Source organism: Brassica rapa, chromosome A05, assembly GCF_000309985.2.
Source record: "Brassica rapa cultivar Chiifu-401-42 chromosome A05, CAAS_Brap_v3.01, whole genome shotgun sequence".
Classification (NCBI taxonomy): Eukaryota; Viridiplantae; Streptophyta; class Magnoliopsida; order Brassicales; family Brassicaceae; genus Brassica; species Brassica rapa.
In genome coordinates, this window is record NC_024799.2 from 4,909,442 (window position 1) to 4,931,325 (window position 21,884).

At 33.6% G+C, this 21,884-nt stretch overlaps 3 protein-coding genes and 1 pseudogene across 4 annotated transcripts; 2 read left to right on the forward strand and 2 right to left on the reverse strand.

The window, feature by feature from the left end:
* Positions 1–828: 828 nt before the first annotated feature.
* On the reverse strand, positions 829–1,991 carry LOC103867313 (glycine-rich protein DOT1). Its single transcript, XM_009145366.2, has one exon. The coding sequence runs from the start codon at positions 1,935–1,937 to the stop codon at positions 1,062–1,064; it is 876 nt and encodes a 291-aa protein (XP_009143614.2). The 5' UTR covers positions 1,938–1,991; the 3' UTR covers positions 829–1,061.
* Positions 1,992–5,977: 3,986 nt separating this feature from the next.
* Positions 5,978–7,131, forward strand: LOC103867314 (annotated as a pseudogene).
* A 248-nt stretch (positions 7,132–7,379) lies between these two features.
* Positions 7,380–9,617, forward strand: LOC103867317 (casparian strip membrane protein 1). Of its 2 annotated transcripts, XM_009145368.2 has the most exons (3): positions 7,380–8,893; positions 9,062–9,185; positions 9,273–9,617. In XM_009145368.2, exons 1-3 carry the CDS (start codon positions 8,610–8,612, stop codon positions 9,486–9,488), a joined length of 624 nt encoding a protein of 207 aa, XP_009143616.3. In that variant the 5' UTR covers positions 7,380–8,609; the 3' UTR covers positions 9,489–9,617. The 2 variants fall into 2 exon arrangements, with proteins under 2 accessions (XP_009143616.3, XP_033147443.1); XM_033291552.1 differs by having other exon boundaries at positions 9,062–9,617.
* LOC103867316 (probable F-box protein At2g36090) lies at positions 9,579–13,049 on the reverse strand. Its single transcript, XM_033291550.1, has one exon. It carries the CDS (start codon positions 10,608–10,610, stop codon positions 9,669–9,671), a length of 942 nt encoding a protein of 313 aa, XP_033147441.1. The 5' UTR covers positions 10,611–13,049; the 3' UTR covers positions 9,579–9,668.
* Between the last annotated feature and the right edge of the window lie 8,835 nt (positions 13,050–21,884).

Below are 21,884 nucleotides of genomic sequence, written 5' to 3' on the forward strand. Positions count from 1 at the left end.
TAAAATATCTTGTCTTCTAACTCTTTGAATTCATTCCTCTACCATGGCATTCTCTGGAATTCTCATATCTATATGAAAATTTTCTCCCATCATATCACTATATCAGAGTCTCCTCAAATTAGACCACAAGTCATGTCAGAATGATGTATTATTTCCGCTTTGAATGTCAATTTTATGAAAAGATTTTGTCAATGATCTCATCTTTATCTGCATCCATGAATTTGTTTACTTTGTTTCCCTTCTCGACCAGATAATAATTCCTTCACGGATCTAATATAGCCATATCTCATTCACATAGGTGAACTGGGAGAGAAAATTCCCATAAGCATTAAACAGCTTGCCATATAAATCTCCTTTAAGCTTCTCAAACCCAAACGAATATTCTATTACTCAAACTTAAGGTGGGCTGGGGAGCCAAACTCTTCGGTTGTGTTTTTCGGACTTCAATATCACCAACTTTCCAAGGACGCAGAATGAGATTGCGGATTCGTTAGCTAGAAATGCACGTTCTTTTCATAGATCCTTATGTTTTATTGGTTGTTCTATTCCGGTCTGCCTCCCCAGACCACCTCAAGTTTGAGTAATATAATAGCCATTTACCGTAAAAAAAATTAGATTTTATGCTTGACAAACCAATTTCTTCCGTCAATGGCCTTACCTTTCTCACAGGACAAACACATTAACCCAATAGTAAATCCTCACCATGCACATCTGATTAATATCTTCATATATATTGGTATAATGGAAACAGGAACATGACAAATATACAACTCATAGTAAACCCTCACCATGCACGTCCCCTTGATATCTTGATATATATTAGTAAAATGAAAACAGGAACACTCATGATATCTTCATTTTCGTTTATATAAACTTGATACACACGAAGCAGCATACAGCATTGGTACAATTAGAAACTTCAACAATAGCCATTTTTAGGGCTTATTATACAGAGGACTTGCGTACTTATTACCACATATATGGTGTAAATATAGTCTCTTACGAGTTATATGACACTTTACTCAATGGCCCTTACGCTCCACATAGATAATTTCACGGTGTTAATAGCCACCACCGCCTTCTCCCCTACCAGCACCGCCACCGTGTCCAGATCCAGCAGCTGCATAACCTCCACCTCCTCCTCCGCCACCTCCAGCTCCACCACCACCGCCTCCTCCACCACCGTGTCCTCCTTCTCCACCACCACCACCGTATCCCTCTCCAGCTCCACCTCCGGCACCATAACCACCACCGTGAGCTCCACCGGCGCCAGAACCTCCTCCTCCACCGCCTCCTTTTCCCCCGCCTCCACCACCTCCATGTCCACCTGCACCGCCACCTCCATATCCTCCTCCAGCACCAGCGCCTTCTCCACCACCGTATCCACCACCATGTGCACCTCCACCTCCTCCACCACCTCCATTTCCACCGCCTCCACCACCTCCATGTCCACCTGCACCGCCACCTCCATATCCTCCTCCAGCACCAGCACCTTCTCCACCACCGTATCCACCACCATGCGCACCGCCAGCTCCTCCACCACCACCTCCTCCGCTTCCTCCACCTCCACCATGTCCTCCAGCTCCTCCGCCTCCGTATCCAGCTCCACCACCTTCACCGCTTCCACCTCCATAACCAGATCCTCCTCCAGGACCACCACCACCACCTCCACCAGCACCACCACCATGTCCACCGCCTCCTCCTCCACCAATGCCTTCAGCTCCACCGTAACCAGCACCACCTCCTTCTCCGCCGCCACCACCAACACCAACACCAGCATCAACTCCAATACCATAACCAGCATGCAAACTACTTTTCTCGCCGTATCCGGCGACTTCATCCTCGGGTTCATAGGAGGAAAGAAGTGCTCGTCTTGCAGAACATAACCCTAAACCTATTAAGAAACATAGGAAGAAAATATTTTTGTGATTAGCCATGTTTCACTCTTTCTTCTTACGATTTTGTTGTGTGATGAGTTTGCTTGAGAATGTGTCCGTATTTATAGGCATTTCACCAGACCCAACCGCGTTGGTTGCACATAGGATAAGATGTCCTAATGCTCAGTTGTTGGGGCCCAAACCTCACCTATCAATTCCATCCAGTGTATCTATGATTTTTGTTGCTTTGATGCATGTTGTAGTGTCATTATAAATAAAATCTTCTATGTATGCCGGCTTTGAAGTATATAATTAATCATATGGTAGAACACCAATATTTTAAGATATAAATGACGGAGTAAAATCTAAACTGGAAAACATAAAAGTGAAATGTTTGTTTTAAGACGTTTCATACAGAAAATAGTATTGTTTATCAATTGTGACAATATACATTTTCATCATTATTTATTTGGTTGATCGTTCATTTACAAATTCTTTCAAATTAGAAAGCACTCAAATTCTACATCTAGAGATTAGAGTATTTTAGTGGAATGGGGCATCAGTATAATAAGCCATATATAATAACATCTTTGTCGATCATCAATGAATCGAAGTCACAAGAAAGTTTGAAAATGATAACTATTAACACCTTCGGTTTATGTTCGATAGACTGATATTACTCTTATCCACATTCCTTCGTTACCTAAGGGCTTTATCACATATTGAACACTAATAATTTCAGATTCACTTATCACTAAGCACGTAGTGCTACTTGTGTGTATTTTTGGTGTCTCCCACATTGCATAATGACATTTATATATAATCCAGTATAATGAATCAGACCTAATTTCTACATATTATCATATTGTTCTTTATGGATATCTGACTCACTCCTATGTCTACACTAACTTTGAAAATTTAAAATCAATTCCTAGCAACTTGTGTTTATTAGTGGTTCTTCTAATGTCTGGCAAGGCAATAAAACGTTGCATAAACGTAATTAATATGTTTGAACGTGATCACACCTTAGTTTCTCACGAGATCTATCAGAGCCGAGTATTTTAACCAAAGTTAGGTTATATATGGTTGAGTTATATAGTTATACTATATTCTTCTGCTCTCTTCACCATTTTAGGATGAATCATTTGTTGCTGGCCTTCAGTACTAACTAATATTGTTTTTAGCATAGAGGTAGCCAACACAACGTTATGTAGCATGTATATATGTGTTCACTCTTTCCGTTTCTATTCGTCCTTTCATACAGTAATAAAAAAAATACGAGCTCTTGTATAGTTTAACACGATAAATATAAACGTTCATTAAACTAATTAGTTAAGATTATTGATACCTTGTGATTTCATTTCTAATAAAGAGTCAAAGTTCTTCCCTAGCTACCAAAGATTCAAAATTCTAGTGTTACCTTGTGATTTAATTTCTCTGCTGACTTTGTAAGAGCATGTCTGATCAGTTAATAAAACCCAGAGAAATCCTTTCCTTGGTGCTTATCTTCCGCAGGCCAATCGACGCTCTCTCAACGAACTAAAAAACATTCAGCTCTTTAGAGTTTCTTAAATTGAACAATAAACCACGTGAGTTGTTTATCTTTTAGCTTCATCAACATTAATTATATCAACTGCATATACTATCTAGTATCCACTATATAATAACAGTTGGTAAGCTTTTTTAACAATGAAACTAAAATTCAGTAATAAAATACATATATAAGAATTTGTAATGAATATCTATACGTTTTTTCATTATTCAGAAACTTGACAAAATAAATTTGTATTGGAAATAAAAGGCCATGTGAAATCATCATTAGTGGGTTGGCATTGCCAATGAAGTGTGCATCCAGCAAATTAGCAACGCTAGTGAAAATACTTTACAATCACATGTAATTCTATCTGTTAGGAAAGTTTTTTAAAATAAAAACAAATTTATAGGTTTCATCACAATAACCTTATTCACAATCATATAATAAACTATTCCTGTTTAGTTGATATTAATCTTTTGATTTTTAATTTGTTTGATTTCTTACCTAAATTTTTCTATATTTTGCACTACATGCAGTAGTTGAGGTCAATAATTTTTCTTTTTTAAAAAAAAAGTTAAGGTCAATAAATCTAATCCTCAAAATATCGGTATTTGATAGAAGATACTAGAATAGTTAATTAGTTGCCAAACAAAATTATTTCAATTATTGTTCAATGGTGCTTATAAATATAATACGGTACAAGTCGGATTGAACTTAAAAAAGTAGATTAGTCGCATATATCATTGTGAGAACCGTCTCAAATTATATTAAAGTCTTGTTCAAAAAATATTAACTATATATTTAACAATGTAATGAAACATTTTAAACGTTAATAGTTATATCTATATATTAGGTTTCTCTTCTAATCATAAACTATAAATTTAAAAATATATTAAATTTTTTAAAATTTAAACTAAATATAGGTGTTTATTTTAGAAATTTTCTTAGTATTTTTTTACTTTTAGACTCGGATCTTGTTCGACCGTTCCAGTAGCTCATGCTATTAGACAGTCCTGATCATTATATATTGTACTCCTTAGTAAATTAACATTTAAATTCCTAAATAATAGTCTTAGCAACAACAGAATAATAATTCCTAGCTAATAGTGTTTTGCGTTTTGCGTTTTGCTTAGTTATTGCCTACTGTGGACTCCGTACTCTCTATTTTCAATCAATATTGTAAATCTAGCTTTGGTTTATTGGTTATGAACTTTAAAAACCGAAGATTTTAATGTACCACTTAATAATAAACATTAATTTACCAATCATATTTCTTCCACATTTTTACTAATATTAAATTGGCACATGTAAAATATGTGAAACATGCATTGCAATCGAAATTAACTATGCCGAACCAAATCTATATCTGAACTGAACTGAACCAAATCAAAGTAAAAGCTCTGAATTAATCAAACAAACCTAACCTGAATTAAACCAAAATGTCCATTCGAATGTGAAAGGGTTGGCCGCAATAAAAAAAGTGTTTAGTTTTGTTTATATGAAAGTGGACCCAACCATTTCACTTTGTTTCGCGAGTGCCTTCTTTTAATATTATCCCAAACTTTTGACAAATGGGTTTCGCCTTATGATTGTCATGGAAGATATGGAAACGCACACATATAAAATTCAAAAGCTTATAAATTTACAAACAAACAAAAATAAAGGACCAAACCCAATGGTACAAAAGAAACATCGTTTTTGGGACAATGATTTTCTTTTCTCTAAATTTTGCAAAATATTTAGTTAAATCTAGATTAATATCAGCAATAGTTCATGTGGATTTGGTTTCTAGAATTTTTGTTTTCTTCTAAAACCAATATAATTTAAAATTCCATTAATCTACGTCGCAGATCCGACTAATCCAACGGAAATACGGTATCATACAATTCTAACATATCTTTTTGATTCAGTTAAAAATTCTATTTTGGGACTGGACTGGACTGGACTGGACTTTAGGCTTTAGCCTTAACGGAGAAGCATATATTGGTAGTGATGCTGATGCCAATTATGGTCCAAGTGAGAGTCCCACAATACTTGATCTTTAAGAAAATGGCAATATTGATCTTTAACATAATTCAGGAGTGATCAATATATATCATGCAAATTAGCATATTGAAGATCTGTGCTTCGTTGAAATCAGACAACTAATCTGAAAGTAGATATTTTAGTCACTCAATTAACAAAGCTTGATCGGTTGTACAATTGGCATGGAATAAATGAACATAAATCTTTTTTTTTTGTAACAAAATGAACATAAATCAATCACACGTTATTAAGCTCTTTTCTGCGTACGGATACCAACTTCGTTAGTTTACATATGATATAGGCAGCTTTTCTTTTGTTTGGAATGATTCGCTCAAAACCCAATTATGTGGAGGAAGTAAGAAACAACAACTCCTCGTCCGAGCTTCTAACTAATCAACTAACTCAATATTTATTATTTTTCTTTGATGAAAGCTCATCATCAAAGAGCTACTAACTATTTATACATATCCCTACTCAATACAGAGCACTATATAAACACTTGACTATCCCCCATTAGTTTCCCATCACAAGTACAAAGCATTTCAGTACACAAACAACAAACTTCTTTCTTTAAATCCCAATTGGAAGAGAGAATGGCGAAAGAGTCCACCACCATTGACGTCGGCGAGCCTAGCACCATAACCAAAAGTTCAAGCCATGTCGTAGTGGACGAGAAGAAGAAGAAGAAGGGATTTGTGGCAGCAGCCGCTGGAGGTGGCTACAAGAGAGGTTTGGCCATATTCGATTTCCTCCTCCGTTTGGCGGCCATAGGAATCACCATCGGTGCTTCCTCAGTCATGTTTACCGCCGAAGAGACTCTTCCCTTCTTTACTCAGTTCTTACAATTCCAAGCCGGCTACGATGACTTTCCCACATTCCAGTAAGTCACTTTTCATGTTTTTAACATATGGTTACTAATTTATATAATGTTTTACATAAAAAGCGTATATACTGTATCTCCAACTATGGCTATATTTTCTTCTGGAATCAAATATATAAACTCTTGTTACTTGTAAATCAAGTCATGTACGGCTATATATTTTAAACTTGTCCGGTCAATGACAAAAAAAAAATTATAAATGTAAATCGTTTTTGAAGGTTCTTTGTGATATCTATCGCCATAGTCGCCAGCTATCTCGTCCTTTAACTTCCCTTCTCCATCGTATCTATTGTCCGTCCACTTGCGGTTGTACCCCGGCTCATCCTCCTCATCTCCGACACCGTAATTCCCCCTTTCATATATACACAATTCTATTCTCCAATTTTTATTTAAATTCATCATCTTATTCTTTCTTTTTAATGTATATTTCAAGGTGGTCCTGACGCTTACCACAGCAGCAGCAGCCGCTGCTGCCGCAATTGTCTACCTTGCACATAACGGCAACGCAAACACCAATTGGCTCCCCATTTGTCAGCAGTTTGGAGACTTCTGCCAGGCCACGAGTACTGCTGTTGTAGCCGCCTCTATCTCGGTTGTCTTCTTCGTCCTTCTCATCGTCATCTCAGCCATTGCCCTAAAAAGGCATTAATTTGATATTTCCCACGTGTGAAGATCGAAAAGGATCTATAAGTTATTCATGTGTATGTTTGTGGCGTGTGCTTTGTGTTAACATGAGATGTTAAGTATATGTGGTATCATTATGGTGTGGAAGTGTAACAAGAGTTCATATGTTTGAAGGAAATTGTCTTGGTTCTCGTTTGATAATTGATAGTATAGCCTAAAAAATTAAATGTGAAATAAAGGCAAAACCCAACAAGAGATTAATCTCAGAGTCATCATAGTGTGCTCAAACTGCTCATAATCGAGGTCAAGTCAGGTCCACCCACTGCCCTTGATCGATTAAGCTCACTATTGTTTCGAGTGAACTTAGAATGTTGTACGGATTACAGTCTTTTAATTTCCCAACGATCAATCTCCAACGATATCAACGAGCAAATGCAAGATGAGAATCTAAAAACATGCGTGAACCGAAAAAACCATATATAATACTTACCTTTTTGTAATCTTGTAACCAGTTATATAAGACATAAGTAACGAAAGTATTCTAGATTCGTTGTAAATTAATCTAACAGTTGCAAATTGTAATACTAGATTTCCAATTTTGTTAAAGAAAGTTCTAACAAATACCCATAAGTCCTCAACTTGACACATAAGCATAATTTCTACAAAAATCATAGAATCGTTTTAACCGTACAAGTATATATGCATTATTCTCTCACGTTGATTTGAATTTAGACCTATTCTTTCTTTTTTATTAATCATACTGAGGTATCCCGACCCCATAGAAATAGTTTAGACTAGTCATGTGTGCCATATGTTGGTCTCCTGTTCTGATGATACCGAAATATTAATTTCCCAGTGATTGAAATTTAAACCATGTGGCTTCACCGTATAATACTTTTGCCCTCGAGTTAATCACCACCGAGTGACAAGAACCTATTCTTTTTTAACATGTCACATTAATTAAACGAACTAACATTTGGTGTATTTGCATATAAGATAAATAGATAATATATCCAGATGTTATAACGAAGAACATCGCCCTGAAGCTCTGTACTTGGCTTAAATCAAAAGGGTAAATAATTGATCAGTGGTAATTGGTGCCGGCGGATATATCAGCTGGTTCATCCTTCTCTTCTAAGCCCAAGAGATCAAGCGATATTGCAACTGAATGATTAATTAATTATGCATGACTAAGTTAATAACCATACGGAAAAATTGTGGTTCACTTGAAAATAACCAACTTGCAAGTACTTAGTCATTCAATTAACAAAGTTTGGTTGTACTATCGGCATGGGATATAATGAACATAATCAAGCTCTCTTGTCTGCGAATGGGTATGCCCACTTCATTAGACTTTACACATGATATTATAACATTTGTTTTTGACTTTAATTGTTAGCTCAAACCCAATTAAGTGGGTAATGGTAAGAAGCAACTACTCCTCTTCCCAGATCCCTAACAAATCAACTAACCTCAATCTTAAACAACTAAAAACCTCGTCATTAGTTAGCTTATTATTAATTGTTCCTAGTCAATCACTACTTTATACAATCACTATATAAACATTTGTCCATCTCCCATTTGTTTCCCACCAGTAGTACGAAGCATTTCAACACACAAACATAGACACACTTTGTCTTTAATATTTAAACCTCAATTGCAAGAGAAAATGGCGAAGGAGTCTACCACCATTGAGGTCGGCGAGCCCAGCACCGTGACCAAAAGTACAAGCCATGTCGTCGTGGACGAGAAGAAGAAGAAGGGCTTTGTGGCAGCCACCGCGGGAGGCGGTTACAAGAGAGGTTTGGCCATATTCGATTTCCTCCTACGTTTGGCGGCCATAGTAACAACGATCACGTCTTCTTCCGTCATGTACACCGCTGAGGAGACTCTTCCCTTCTTTACTCAGTTCTTACAGTTCCAAGCCGGCTACGATGACTTTGCCACATTTCAGTAAGTCCATTTTAACTATCTTAACGTATGATTACTAAGTTACATCATGTTTTTACACAATGAATGCGTATAGTATATCTCTAACTAGAGTGAAACATACGTCTTTACTTTGTAAGCTTGTCCGGTTAGTGACTTAATGAGATATATACATGTAAATCGTTTTTGAAGGTTTTTTGTGATAGCCATAGCCATGGTCGCCAGCTATCTCGTCCTTTCACTTCCTTTCTCCATTGTAACTATTATCCGTCCACTTGCAGCCGCACCCCGGTTGATCCTCCTCATCTCCGATACGGTAGCTTCACTAACAAAACTATTCCAAATTTTATTACAAAATTATAGATTTCATAGAAACTCATCCTCTTCTTATGTTATGGTGAAGGTGGTCGTGACGCTTGCCACATCAGCGGCGGCTGCGGCAGCTGCAATTGTCTACCTTGCACATAACGGCAACCCAAACACCAATTGGCTCCCCATTTGTCAGCAGTTTGGAGACTTCTGCCAAGCCGTGAGCAGCGCAGTTGTAGCCTCTTCTATCGCAGTTGTCTTCTTCATCATTCTCATAGTCATCTCAGCCATTGCCCTAAAAAAGCATTAATTTCTCATTTTCTTTCTTGTAAAGATCGTAACGGACCTATAGATGTTTTTCTTGTGCTTGTTTGTGAGTATCATGATGTGGGTAAAGTAATTGAAGTTGTTTATGTTTTAATGCAAAGCTTTTGATTCATCTAGAGGCTCTTAAATATTGATTGATAATACTAAAACCTAAAAATAGAAGTTAACGAGACCAAAGACAAAACCCAACAAGTGTTCCAAACCCTAGAACCCCAACAGCGACAGTTAAAATATCAAATACCCATTCTACCCTCATCTTCTTCTCTTTCAACTCTCTCTTCTTCTCCATAAACTCTTCGTGTCTCCACTTCGATTCCGCTTCTCTCCTTCTTCCATTGCCCCTCTTACCCTCCATTACACTCCTCAAAATGACCAAACTGTCCTTCCCGTTCAAACTCGTTCCCTCCATCTCCTCCACCTTAAGGCTCACCTCCTTCACGTGCATCTCCTCTCCGCACGTGACAACCGTGATCACACACTCCACCGATCCCACCACCGTCGCGAATTTCGCCTCCACTTCACCGCTTAGCCAGTTCCTCTGCACGGACACCGGCCGGTGACTCGACAGATTCGCCGCACGCTTTACGACCGGATCGATCACGATCCAGCTCAAAGTCAAATCCTGCTCTAGATCACGACACGTGTCTTCCGTCCACCGTCCTCGCTTGATCGGCGTCTCCACAGTGTCCTTCGCATCAACAAGATCGATGCTCAGAGGCGAGCTAAGGAACCACGCCGTAGTCGTCTCCGTCTTCACGATTCTACTGAGAATCAACTTCCCTCTGTAGTGCAGATCCACGGCGGAGATCAGCTCTGGAAAGGGATGGTCGAGATCAGAAACTGAACCACCAGTGTCAAGAACCGAATACACGTCGGAGAAAAAAGAACGGGGATCATCGGAGATGGTGGCGGTGGAAGGCCACGTGGACCGGCAGATTTTGGACCAGAGGAGTTCATTGGACGCGAGCTTGTGAAGGAGTGTGGAGGCGCAGGAGAGGGAGGCTAGGGTTGGACCGTCGAGGCGCGTGAGGATGTGAACCTCTATGATGTCTTGATGGACAGTGGAGATTAAATCCGTTACGGTGGAGGAGGAAGAGTCCGCCATTTTCACGGTGTTGAGTGATTATTTACTAATTGTGAGTGATTATTAGTTTATGATATTTTATTGATTACTGAAGGGGTTTATATAAGAGATTTATATAATGGCAACTTGACCTTTATCTAACGTCATTTCTTTAACTGCCCCCAATATTAATTATTAATAGAAATTAAAACTACATGATTGTAAATGAATTTTTGGGACGAATGTGAACTTTTATATCAGAAAAGTCCTGGCAAAGAATAATTAGCTCAAGCATCCACTACCACATATGCATCCAGTTTCGGCACAACTTGATTATCCTCTGGAAAAGTGTGTACATTCTATTCAAAATATAGGCTTGATGATTATAAGTTGTTTAAGATTTGTTATTGTTTGTCAATTGCCATTTAGAAACAGTCTTAAGATGCTAATCTGGCGACATGGTTTAATACAATTTAGGTTCTAAATTGTTTATATTTTAGTTGTGTCTTGACGTTATATAATCCAACACATGAAATATCCTCCAAAATTAAGTCATTTATATAGGAAAAATTATAATGGTTGTCTATAAACATAATTTTGATATATGGACGATATGATGCAGGGGAAGAGACAATTAGTCCAATTCTTAATGTATTTGAATATTAGAAACTTTGATCCTCTCTCACATGCCATCAACATTAAAAACACAAAGGTACAGTCGCAAATAGTGATCAAACTGTAGAAAGTGTGGATATAAAAAAAAAACATAGAGTGATGAAGGTCAACTGATCAAATACGTGCAGGCATATGCGACGATGTAATCTGCCAAAACAAACGAGGCAGACAGATACGTGAGAGTGCGGGAAAGGGATGGCCCATGTTGACCTCTTGTACATCTCTTATCGATTACATTATTCTATTCGTATGTTACATCTATGAAAAACCATTTCTCATTTCTATCATCCGTAACTTGAATTAAACAATCAAGGTTGGCGGAATTTTACTAGTAAAAATAAGAAAAAGTTCTTTAACAAAAAAAATATAAGAAAAGGATAAAAATGAATATATATATATATATATATATATGTGTTGTGCAGGCAGAACAATGTTTATTCCGTTATAGGCAATTCTAAAATAAGTAAGTGCACGGACATTTTTGAGAGGTAGTAATTACTCCCCGTGAGTCCGTGACCATAGATATGAGATGCGAGACAACAAAAAATACATATAAAAGAGAAATAATGTGTATAGTTCCAGAAACAAAAGGGAATGGACAACGCTCATGATATATATGACAAGAGTTTAAGGGTTCCCTTAAACTGAATTATGTCTAAGATATCACCGTCGATTAGGTTTATGCAGCTTTATGTAATAACCAAAAAGAAATAGCTGAATGAGAAAAGGAAAGCCCAACAATCATTTACATCAGCATGAATAAACTATTGAAAATAATTTTTAAAAACGTCGTCTTCACATTTATTCAATATATTAAACAATATACTAATATGCATGCAATTAGCTAGTAAACTGCTAATTAAAATGTAATAAACTAAACTCAAATTTTATTAATTTGGACTATATAGCAATTGGATATTGTTTATGGAAAACCATCTTAAAATTTGAGCAACATTAAAATATATATTATTTTAGGAAACTAAAGACATTAAATTTAGTTAAAGCATATCACTATTTCATCTAAATAGATGATGATATATTGTCTTAGTAAATTCCTTGTATATTATTGTTGATATAAATAGCATCTGTAATATATTTATAAATTTAAAACATTTTTAAGAAAAAAATTTCAAATTTTCAGTAAAAAAACATTAACAATTTTTTAACAATGTTGTATGAAACACATTTATATTAATCTTGAGTTTTTATTTGGTGTAAAAGTATTAAATAAAAATTCTTTTGGGATTTTAAACTTAAGATTATAATTCAAATCATTCACTAGCAATAATGTTTCATCAAAGTTTATAATAACAAACGTATCAGCTTTTTATATATAAAAAAATGTTTATCGGAGTTTAGTCATAGAAAATGTTATCATAATTCATTTGCGATATATTAAAAAAAACCCACAACATTATTGTATGTGTTTTTTTGTTTCCGGTTCCTACTCTCAACCTAATTTTCCCTTTTCACGGACTATATCCACTGCATATCTTATATATTAAAACAGAAGTCACAACCTTGATTCATGTGTGATTTTTTTTTAAAATTGACCTAATGTACCTATTCATAAAAATTCATACTACATTTTAATTCAGACTAATAATAAATAGAATTTAAAATATTTTAATCATAATATCTTTTGATATCTTTTCATTTTAAATATAAATATATTTATTTTAAAAGTCTAACAAATCTGTTTGAAAAGATTTTTACAAGATCTTCATTTTCGGATCTTCATTTTCGAAACTATATTTAAATATTTTCACTAATTTCGAAATTAGTTTAAAATATTATTATACATTAATATATTCAGTTATATAAAATGAAAAATAAAAAATCTATAATATTTTTTTATTATATAATCATAATCAATCATATTAAAATAAAATTATTATATTGAGCTAAATAAAATTATTATATTGAGCTAAATATAATAAAATTATATTAAATTTATATATTTATATATTTTATTTTCGTAATTATAAAATATTTATGTTCAAAAATAAAATCTAAATGTTGGTAAGATGGGTTAACATTATCAAACTATATAATACATGTATAAAAATTAACATGTATTTCTTTAAAGTTAATAATATAAAATCTTTGTAAATACTTTAATCATAATATATTTTCATTTTAAAATATAATATATATATATATATATTATATTTAAAAAATTCTAATAAATCTGTGTAAAAATATTTAAACAATAACTTAATGTATTTTAAGTTATCGTTTAGAAATGAAAATAAATAAATTATATCATATTTTATCTACTTTTATAGTCATGATCATGTTAAAATATGATTATTATACTAAAATAAATATGATAAAATTATATTCAATTGATAAATTTATAAATGTTATTTTCATAAATATAAACTATTTATTTAAAATATAATATGATGATAGAATGGCTTAAAATTAACAAACTATATAATACATGTCTAAAAATTAACATATCTTACACTTTTATATATACAATAATAAATTATCTAAAATGAATAAGCATAAAAATATTGGTAAAAAGAAATCCAGTTTTGAAATACAGGTCATAATTTAGCCTAAATTAAATACAAAATATTTTTTAAATATATTTTCTCATGAATATATTAATTTGCTTAATAACTAAATGCAAATACAAGTGGCAAATATATAAGGTTTAAACAATTAATTAATTATAACATGTAAATTATAAAATTATTGTATTTGAAATAGTTATATAAATATTTAAGTATATGATTAAAATTAAAAATATATACCACTTATGTTCTAAAACAATAATTTATGTATAAAAAAAGTGAAAACAAACACCCGTGCGGTTGCGCGGATCAAAATCTAGTATACAGTTACATTTAGAATTGTATTCTTATATATATCGTCGAGCACTGACGTTGATGAATACATTCATATATATGTCCATACATATATGATAGTTTTTTTTTACTTGTTCGGACGTAAACTGTCTTCTCACTGGTGGAAGTAACTACTCTATTTTATTCGATAGTTTTATTTTGTACATTTTTAGCCTTTACATAAATTTAAAGAGTGGGCCGAATTGTAATTTAATTCAGTTTAACATTGTGTTGATCGACCTTTTTCCCTAATTTTGTAGGCATGGACATTCGATTTTATTCAGGTTTTTAGGTTTTTGGTTTTTCAATTCTAAAGATATAGAACGGTTTAGCTAATATTAATGAAACTCAATTCGGCTTTGATTATGTTATTTCGTTTTTTTTGTCTATTTCAGAAAACCATGTTAAAAACTAACTAATATCTAATAAATTTTGGTTTCATTTCAGTTTTGGTTCCGGTTCGATTTTGATTTTCTGGATAATCATGTAAAAATAGATATTTTCAGTTTTTAAATTAAATATCGAATCATTTGGATAAATATAAATATTTTATGGAAAGTTATAGGATAATTTGGATAGTTTTAACTATTTTGGATAAAGTATATTTGGGTAATTCAGGCTTTCAAGTAGATCGATTTATAATTAGTATTTTTACAATATTTAGTAATTTTAAAAGTAAATATATTAATATTTTAGATTCAATTTTTCGTTCGGTTTAGTTTTGGTTTTTTTCGCATGCCTTTCTTCGTTTATGGTTCAAAATTTTAGTGTCTTAGGCGTAGAGGAATACCACTTACTGCAGTGACGATATTGTAGGAAAGGTCATACGAAAAATAGCTCGATACCAGGATGATGAAAAGCTTAACAATTTTCATTCTTGTTACTTTTTCATATTAAAATTAAAAAATAAAAAGGTTGGTCCTAGAAATATAGGAATAGCTCGATAATATATAAACATCTGTTCAGTTTTTCTGGTTCGGTTCTGATTTAATTTTTGGTCCTTGGTCTATATGCACAAACCTTCTTTTCTGTTATAAAATCTTATTTTTCCTATTCGATCGGTTAGTCTTTCCATTAGATTTTTTTTAACGCTGATTTATTATGATATTACAATTATGAGAAAGATTACATAGACGATCCGACAACCGATAATACTACATGTCTTATGAGGATCTACGCCTAACTGCATCACATGAGTCGTCTTACGAAGATATACGTCTGACCGGATTTACTTGCACCATGTTGAAGATCCCTTGTAAGCCTTTCTTTCATAGTTTGTATAATTGTTTAATAAGTCGATTTCTCCGGGAATTGAAATCTAGACCTCCTATAATATACAATCTGCTAGAAATTGTATAGCCTGAGATTTGAACACGAGACTTGGGTGTAGAAACCTTTAAACCTTAATCACTAGGCTACCGTGCTTCCACAATCTTTCCATTAGATTTTGTAGTAACTATTCACATATTACCATCTAAACTATTAAAACTGAAGTACATATTTGAAATAGCCCTGATTTTTTTTCAAAATATTTATCAACTTGTGCCACTCAATCTTAATTATCTTTTTTTTATCACATAACTAAAAAATAAAATTTCAGGGCTGAAGCCCAATAACAGCATGATGATCAACTATTATATGAGCCGATGTAATATCATATAATTTTAAAATTTATTACAAAGCTTTATATTCTGAATATTTTTCAATGTTTACACTATCAAAACGTGTATACAATACACGACCTCTTAATTCATATGCACATATTTTTATATTTTGGTTGTAAGTACTTTGATGCAATAGACAACCGGTCCTGATTTATTTTTATTTTTTGACTAAAGGATTTTACCCTGTCATGTTTTAGTGATTAATTGTCTAAAGTATACCGTTTAAGTAATTCACTGGGTTTTTTTTCCGTATAACCTTTTTTGTAAATTATTTTTGGTATATTTTCTCTTATTTATACAAAATTTTAAATATAAGAAAATATTAACTAATCAGACCAAAGGTAAATATTTAAGCATTATATTGTTGTTATATAGTTAACCAGTAATAAGTCAAATCTAACACGTATATTCAATACTCATAATAAACACTAATTTCCATATAAATTTTTCCTAACAAATTCTTAAAATTTCGATTATCACTAATCCTTCCCATTTATCTTCGTTTGATTCACCATTATTTCAAATTTCCTTTTAGTTAGAATTTTCAGCTATATACGATTTAGTTATAAATACTAAGAATTTTCTCCATCAAATGTGGGTGATCAAGAGCCTTCATTATAGGCCATAAAATCCCTAAATATTTAACTTTTAGATATGTAAATAGAAAATTGCATCAATAAAATCATTGAATTGTATTTTTGAAAATGAATATAGTGATGTATGATGTATAGGAACCTACAATATTCAAATAACCAATAACATTTAGTTATATAGTGACACTTCTAAAATATATGATATACTAATTATAAAAAACACATATCAACTTTTTTAAAAAAATTCAAAATTAAACGCACGGATATGCTAATCAAGCTCTAGTTTTGAATTATATAAACTTTAATCGGACTCCTACATATAAACTTTATTTTCTAGATGTTTTCACAAATTTGGAGACTATATTTAACAGGCCTAAGTTAGGGTCCATTTATTAATCGGACAAAAGGTTTGGTCTAAAAAAATCTCATGCGGCTGGTTAAGTTGGGTACTTAACTCTTGTCCACAGCAACGCTAATTTATTTGTAAAGATAATATATAATAACATTCGTCTGTCCATATGGAGTGGAGTGTATTACTTATTAAGTTTATTGACTATCAAGTTAATTACACACTTAATCACAGCATTTGTTTAAGACATCTGATTTGTGTCAGTATATTCGTCCATTATTCTTGCCATAATTCTCTGTATTTAAAAGCAATCTTTCATCTAAGTGCAATGAACTTGCATACACATCTCATTTCTTTTCTTACAAATATATTGTTACTATTAAATCCAGGTGTGTCAGATACCTACCCAATCAAACTTGGATTCTTTGTCTAATTTTAATTATTACATAAGTTTCACAATCAAAAGTATACAAATACCGTACGTGGATATGTACACAAAGGTACATGCACACTGTACAAATACTTAGACGTAGGTGTACGTAGTGGCATGTGCCTAGTCTACCTACTTCTACCACAAATGTCTTTTTGTCGGGAAGACAAGTTATTTATCCACGAGAAGTATCATATAGCACCAAATCTCCATCAAATTATGATCTCGTTTCAGATGTCTCTAAATTTAAAGTTCGAAACCTATTTCTCCATCAAACTTAATTCGATATTGGTCAAGTCGTTTTTTGGTTTATTTGCGAGACCAAACCAGAAAACTCAAAAAAGTGAACCGAAAACCAATTCGGAACTAAACATTACTTAGATTTGACCTGACACATGACCCTCTCGGTTTAAACTGTGTCTGGAGTTTCTTGTCATTGGATGTACGATTTCGTGTCTGAAATTGAGAGTAAACAAAGATGAAAAAAAAAGATGATGGCTGACTTTGTCATTGGATGTACGATTCTGGTTGGCGTTTTGGTGATCTTAAGTCTAAAGAAATGGTGGTGAAGAATGTGTTTGTGTTTGATTTGTTGTGAACTTGAATATATTCTCAGCTTTTTTAATAGTCTGATCCATGTGTTTGTGTTTTCTAGTTATGTAAGATAATGATTTTCAAATTTGGATGACTTGAAGTTTTGTGGTCATAGCATCGAAAAGAGACAATTAAGATATCATAAAGAAAGATCAGTACCCACACAAAGCTTTGGTTAAAATCAATCTAAATTGGTCTAAACATATTAAATTAAACAATAATATTAGTATAAATCTACAAAACTTTCTAATTTCTTTTGTTTCGTATATCTATTTTAATAATTCATCACAATAATTTTATAATTAAAAACTAAAATATCTCATATAAATGTAAAATATATATAAAATAAATTAATAATTCGTTAATGTCTAAATTTCGCCTAGGCCCGAATAATCTATCTAGACGCTAGTTCTCTATAAAACGCCTAGTTACTGCCTAACAATTTCTTGAACATTGTGTAAAGTACTTTTAACGGAAATGCTTAATTAGTTCAATGTGAATTGCAGTAAAAGGCGTTGACCAAACAAAAAAATTTGAGTCAAAGGCGCTATTTTTGGCTGGTTCCAGATATAAACGGCTTAACAAAGGCCCTTTTAATGGTCAAACATACTAAAACATAAAAGCATAAACATTGAAAAAACTCTCAAAATCAGTTTTTCGTAATACAAATAATAATAGAAATTGAAACTAAATACAAGATGGTAAAGGAGAAAAAGCTGGACCAATAAAAACTAGTCAACATTTAAATGGCTGTGTGAGAGCTTGCATTTTCTCCTATTTTTGTTTTTGTTTTTTATATCTCATTTTTTTCGTTTTAAGATATAAAATTAAAGTTGTTCAAAAAAAAAATACTCAACAATAATGATGCTCTTTAAAAGTTTTTATCTATAGTATTTAAGAGCAAGCACATCGGTACTCTTTTATACAAGTTTCTACCTACAAAAATTTATAAAATAAAAAATAGTAGAAAAGAGACATATTAAAACTAGAGGGACGCTTTGTCGTAGAGAGACTTCGTGATAACGGGAAGGTACTGCTAAGCCATTTGTCAATCGCTCATTCACTGAAATTTAGTTCAGTTCTTAAAATTTAATTATTCATCCAACTTATCTTTAAAATAATATGAGAGACCTAGTTTTGAGAGACTTATTGCTAATGATGCTCTTAAGGTCATTCACAAGGATACTCTCTTAAGCAATATGTGATCATTAATAAAATAAGAAAAAATAAATAAAAAAGAAAAAAGAACGTGACCGTATAGTCTCTTTAAAAAGTACCTTCAGAATTTTATACTATTATTTTATTTTAATGTGCTGATAATAATTAATTTTAACATCTATAGCTAAATCAGTAGAGGTGAAACAAGTGTAGAATTGATACCGTAGAAAAGTGTCAGAGTTTCTTTATAAAGAGATTGTTATTCTTTTCACTACCTCTCTCCTAATTTTCTTTTAGGTACCGGTTTACATACTCCCATTGCGTGTATTTTAATCGACGAAACAAATTAGTGGAGAGACTGCATTTCCAACTGTCCCTGAGTCCCCTGTCATTGATTCATCTTCTTCTTATTTCTAAATTATAATTAAAAATTCAACTATTATACAGATATTAATATTAAGCTTTATTCAGATATTTTCTAGAGTACCTCAACGGTGCTCATGCTCTAGAAAAATTTCTCAAAACTAAAATTAATAATAAATAAGAATAAAATATATAAAAATGAAACAATTGGAGAAAATCTTTCACTTTACAAACTAGAAATTTGAGAAACTCATGTAAATTTTGTTTACTTGTTATTGGTCCATATTTATTTAAATTAGTATTATATTTTATTAATATTTTATCATGAGAAATTTTGGTTATATGAATACTGAGGCTCTAAGAATTACTTATTAGTTAACGCTAGGAAATAATTTTGGTTATGGTGTCAATTTCTTTTCTTCATTGACATAAAGTATTTGGTTTTCTGAGTCATCATACCTTCTACCTCATGTGTACAGTCAAGTCGGTTATGCTCGTGCACACAAAAGTCGGTAATGCTCGTGCGAATCCCAGAGTTTTTTACATCTTTTTGGTGGATTTAATATAACGAAGCTAGAACGTATATTGAAAATGTTCTTCTCAATATTATGAGTTGTATTTAATAGTGACAATATAAAACAGTACTTGTGCATAAAATTTTGAACTTCTTACTTACAAATTCGAAAACAAAACAAATATTTTTGCTTTCATTTAGAAAGTTGGTTGAAAATTCAAACAAAAGTTAAGAACTAGCTGAAATTATTGGAGGATTGTTTTTTTTTTTTTTTTTTTTCACGATGAGATACAAAGATAAATCTTAGTACGAATCGGCAAAAGCCGAGTTGCGAATATCGATACAGTGTGGCACACACGTGTTAACATATGAGAAAACACGCTTCCTTGTTCGAGCTTGTCTTACCAGGAAGTCTGCTTTGGTGTTACTGGATCTGCTCTTGTAGACCACTTGTCCATCTTGGTAGGACGCCCATACAGTTTTAAACTCGTCAAGTTCAGTTGCAAAGGCCGGCCAGTCTTCAGGTGTAGCGATCATTTTGACTAGCTCTTGAGAGTCAGTAACAAAATAATTGCAGTAACGCTGAAAGCGAAGTAAACATTTCAGAGCCCATATCAAACTTTTTAGTTCAGTATGAAGCGGTGAGATTTGTCTATGGCATCCTTGGAGCCCCAAGATATCTATTGAACCGTCTTGTAGTTGTAGGATCCATCCTACTCCACTCGTGGTTTCATCATTTTTCCATGATCTGTCCACCCTACATATGAATGTAGGTACCTCAATGGGGGTTCTTGGTATGCATTCCATGGTGCTTTCACCTGGATCGATCACTTCATTGGCCAAAAACCATGCATTACATTCACGTATCGCCAGATCAATTGTGTCCATAGGTGAGAATTCACGTCCATTAAACAGTTTTTCATTCCGGGCTTTCCATATATACCAAATAATCCAAGGAAAGACTCTGGTTAATTCCTCCATAGTTCCACCTGTATTGGATCTTGAGAGGAGGTAATCCATGTTGGTATAGAGATTTTCTGATGGGAAGACTCCCGGAACCGAAGGAATCGTTGAAAGGGCCCAGCATTGCATAGCGGGAGGGCATGTAAAAATCGTATGGTTAATCGTTTCCTCAGCACAGCCACATCTTGGGCAGCTAGGATCGTTCCCAATGTGTCTTTTGAAAAGTCTTTCATTGACTGAAATTGCCCCCGATAAAATCTGCCACATAAGATGGCAGATTTTTTTCCCGGTTTTGACTTTCCAAATTTTTTTCTTGAGCGGGTTGAGGGAAGGTAGCTGGTTCCTAACTTCAGTATCCTCGTCTGGTTTTGATCTTGCAAGCATATAGCCTGACTTGACCGAGTATTTCCCAGAAGTGGTTAGGTTCCAGCAATATCCATCCCGACCGGGATTTCTCTTGAGATTTAAGCTTCGAACCAACGGTATGTCGTTGGGGTGGAGCAAACTCCTGAGTTTAGAATTGTCCCATTCTTTTTCCACAGGATCGATTAGGTCAGACACTCTCAGGTTCGGATCATAATCATGTGTTATCGTAGGAGGCCTGGCGGTTTCATCCAGTAACCACAGGTCTTGCCAAACCAGTGTATCTTCCCCTGTTCCTATTGTTCGTCTAAGACCTTTAGTGACAAGATCTTTTGCAGCCATCATGCTTCTCCAGCCATAGGATGGTCTTGAAGTTTTTGGTGTTTTGAAAGGATGTGAATTTCTAAAATACCTCCCTTTAAGGACTCTTGTAAGTAAAGAATTTGGGTTGTGTTCCAATCGCCAAAGTTGTTTAGCTAATAAAGCTATATTAAATTCTTCGAGCGATCGGAACCCAATTCCTCCTTCCTTTTTGGAGAGACAGAGTTTGTCCCATGATATCCAATGCATACCTTTTGAGTTAGGGCCAGAGCCCCACCAAAAATTAGATGTCGCACTAGATATCTTTTTACATAGTCCTTTAGGGAGGAGATAGCACGACATTGGGAATGTCGGAATGGCTGCTGCTATAGATTTGATCATAACTTCTTTGCCGGCTCTGGAAAGGTATTTTGCCGTCCATCCATTAACTTTCTTGTGTAGATTGTTTTGGACATAGGCAAAGGCTTGGGT

What these genes read in the sequence shown, in the direction of transcription:
- LOC103867313 (XM_009145366.2), bottom strand. Translation starts at nt 1,937, where the DNA reads ATGGCTAATCACAAAAATATTTTCTTCCTATGTTTCTTAATAGGTTTA.
- LOC103867317 (XM_033291552.1), top strand. Translation starts at nt 8,610, where the DNA reads ATGGCGAAGGAGTCTACCACCATTGAGGTCGGCGAGCCCAGCACCGTG. An exon ending in GATGACTTTGCCACATTTCA is followed by an intron (nt 8,894 to 9,061) that starts GTAAGTCCATTT and finishes TCGTTTTTGAAG; the next exon opens with GTTTTTTGTGATAGCCATAG.
- LOC103867316 (XM_033291550.1), bottom strand. Translation starts at nt 10,610, where the DNA reads ATGGCGGACTCTTCCTCCTCCACCGTAACGGATTTAATCTCCACTGTC.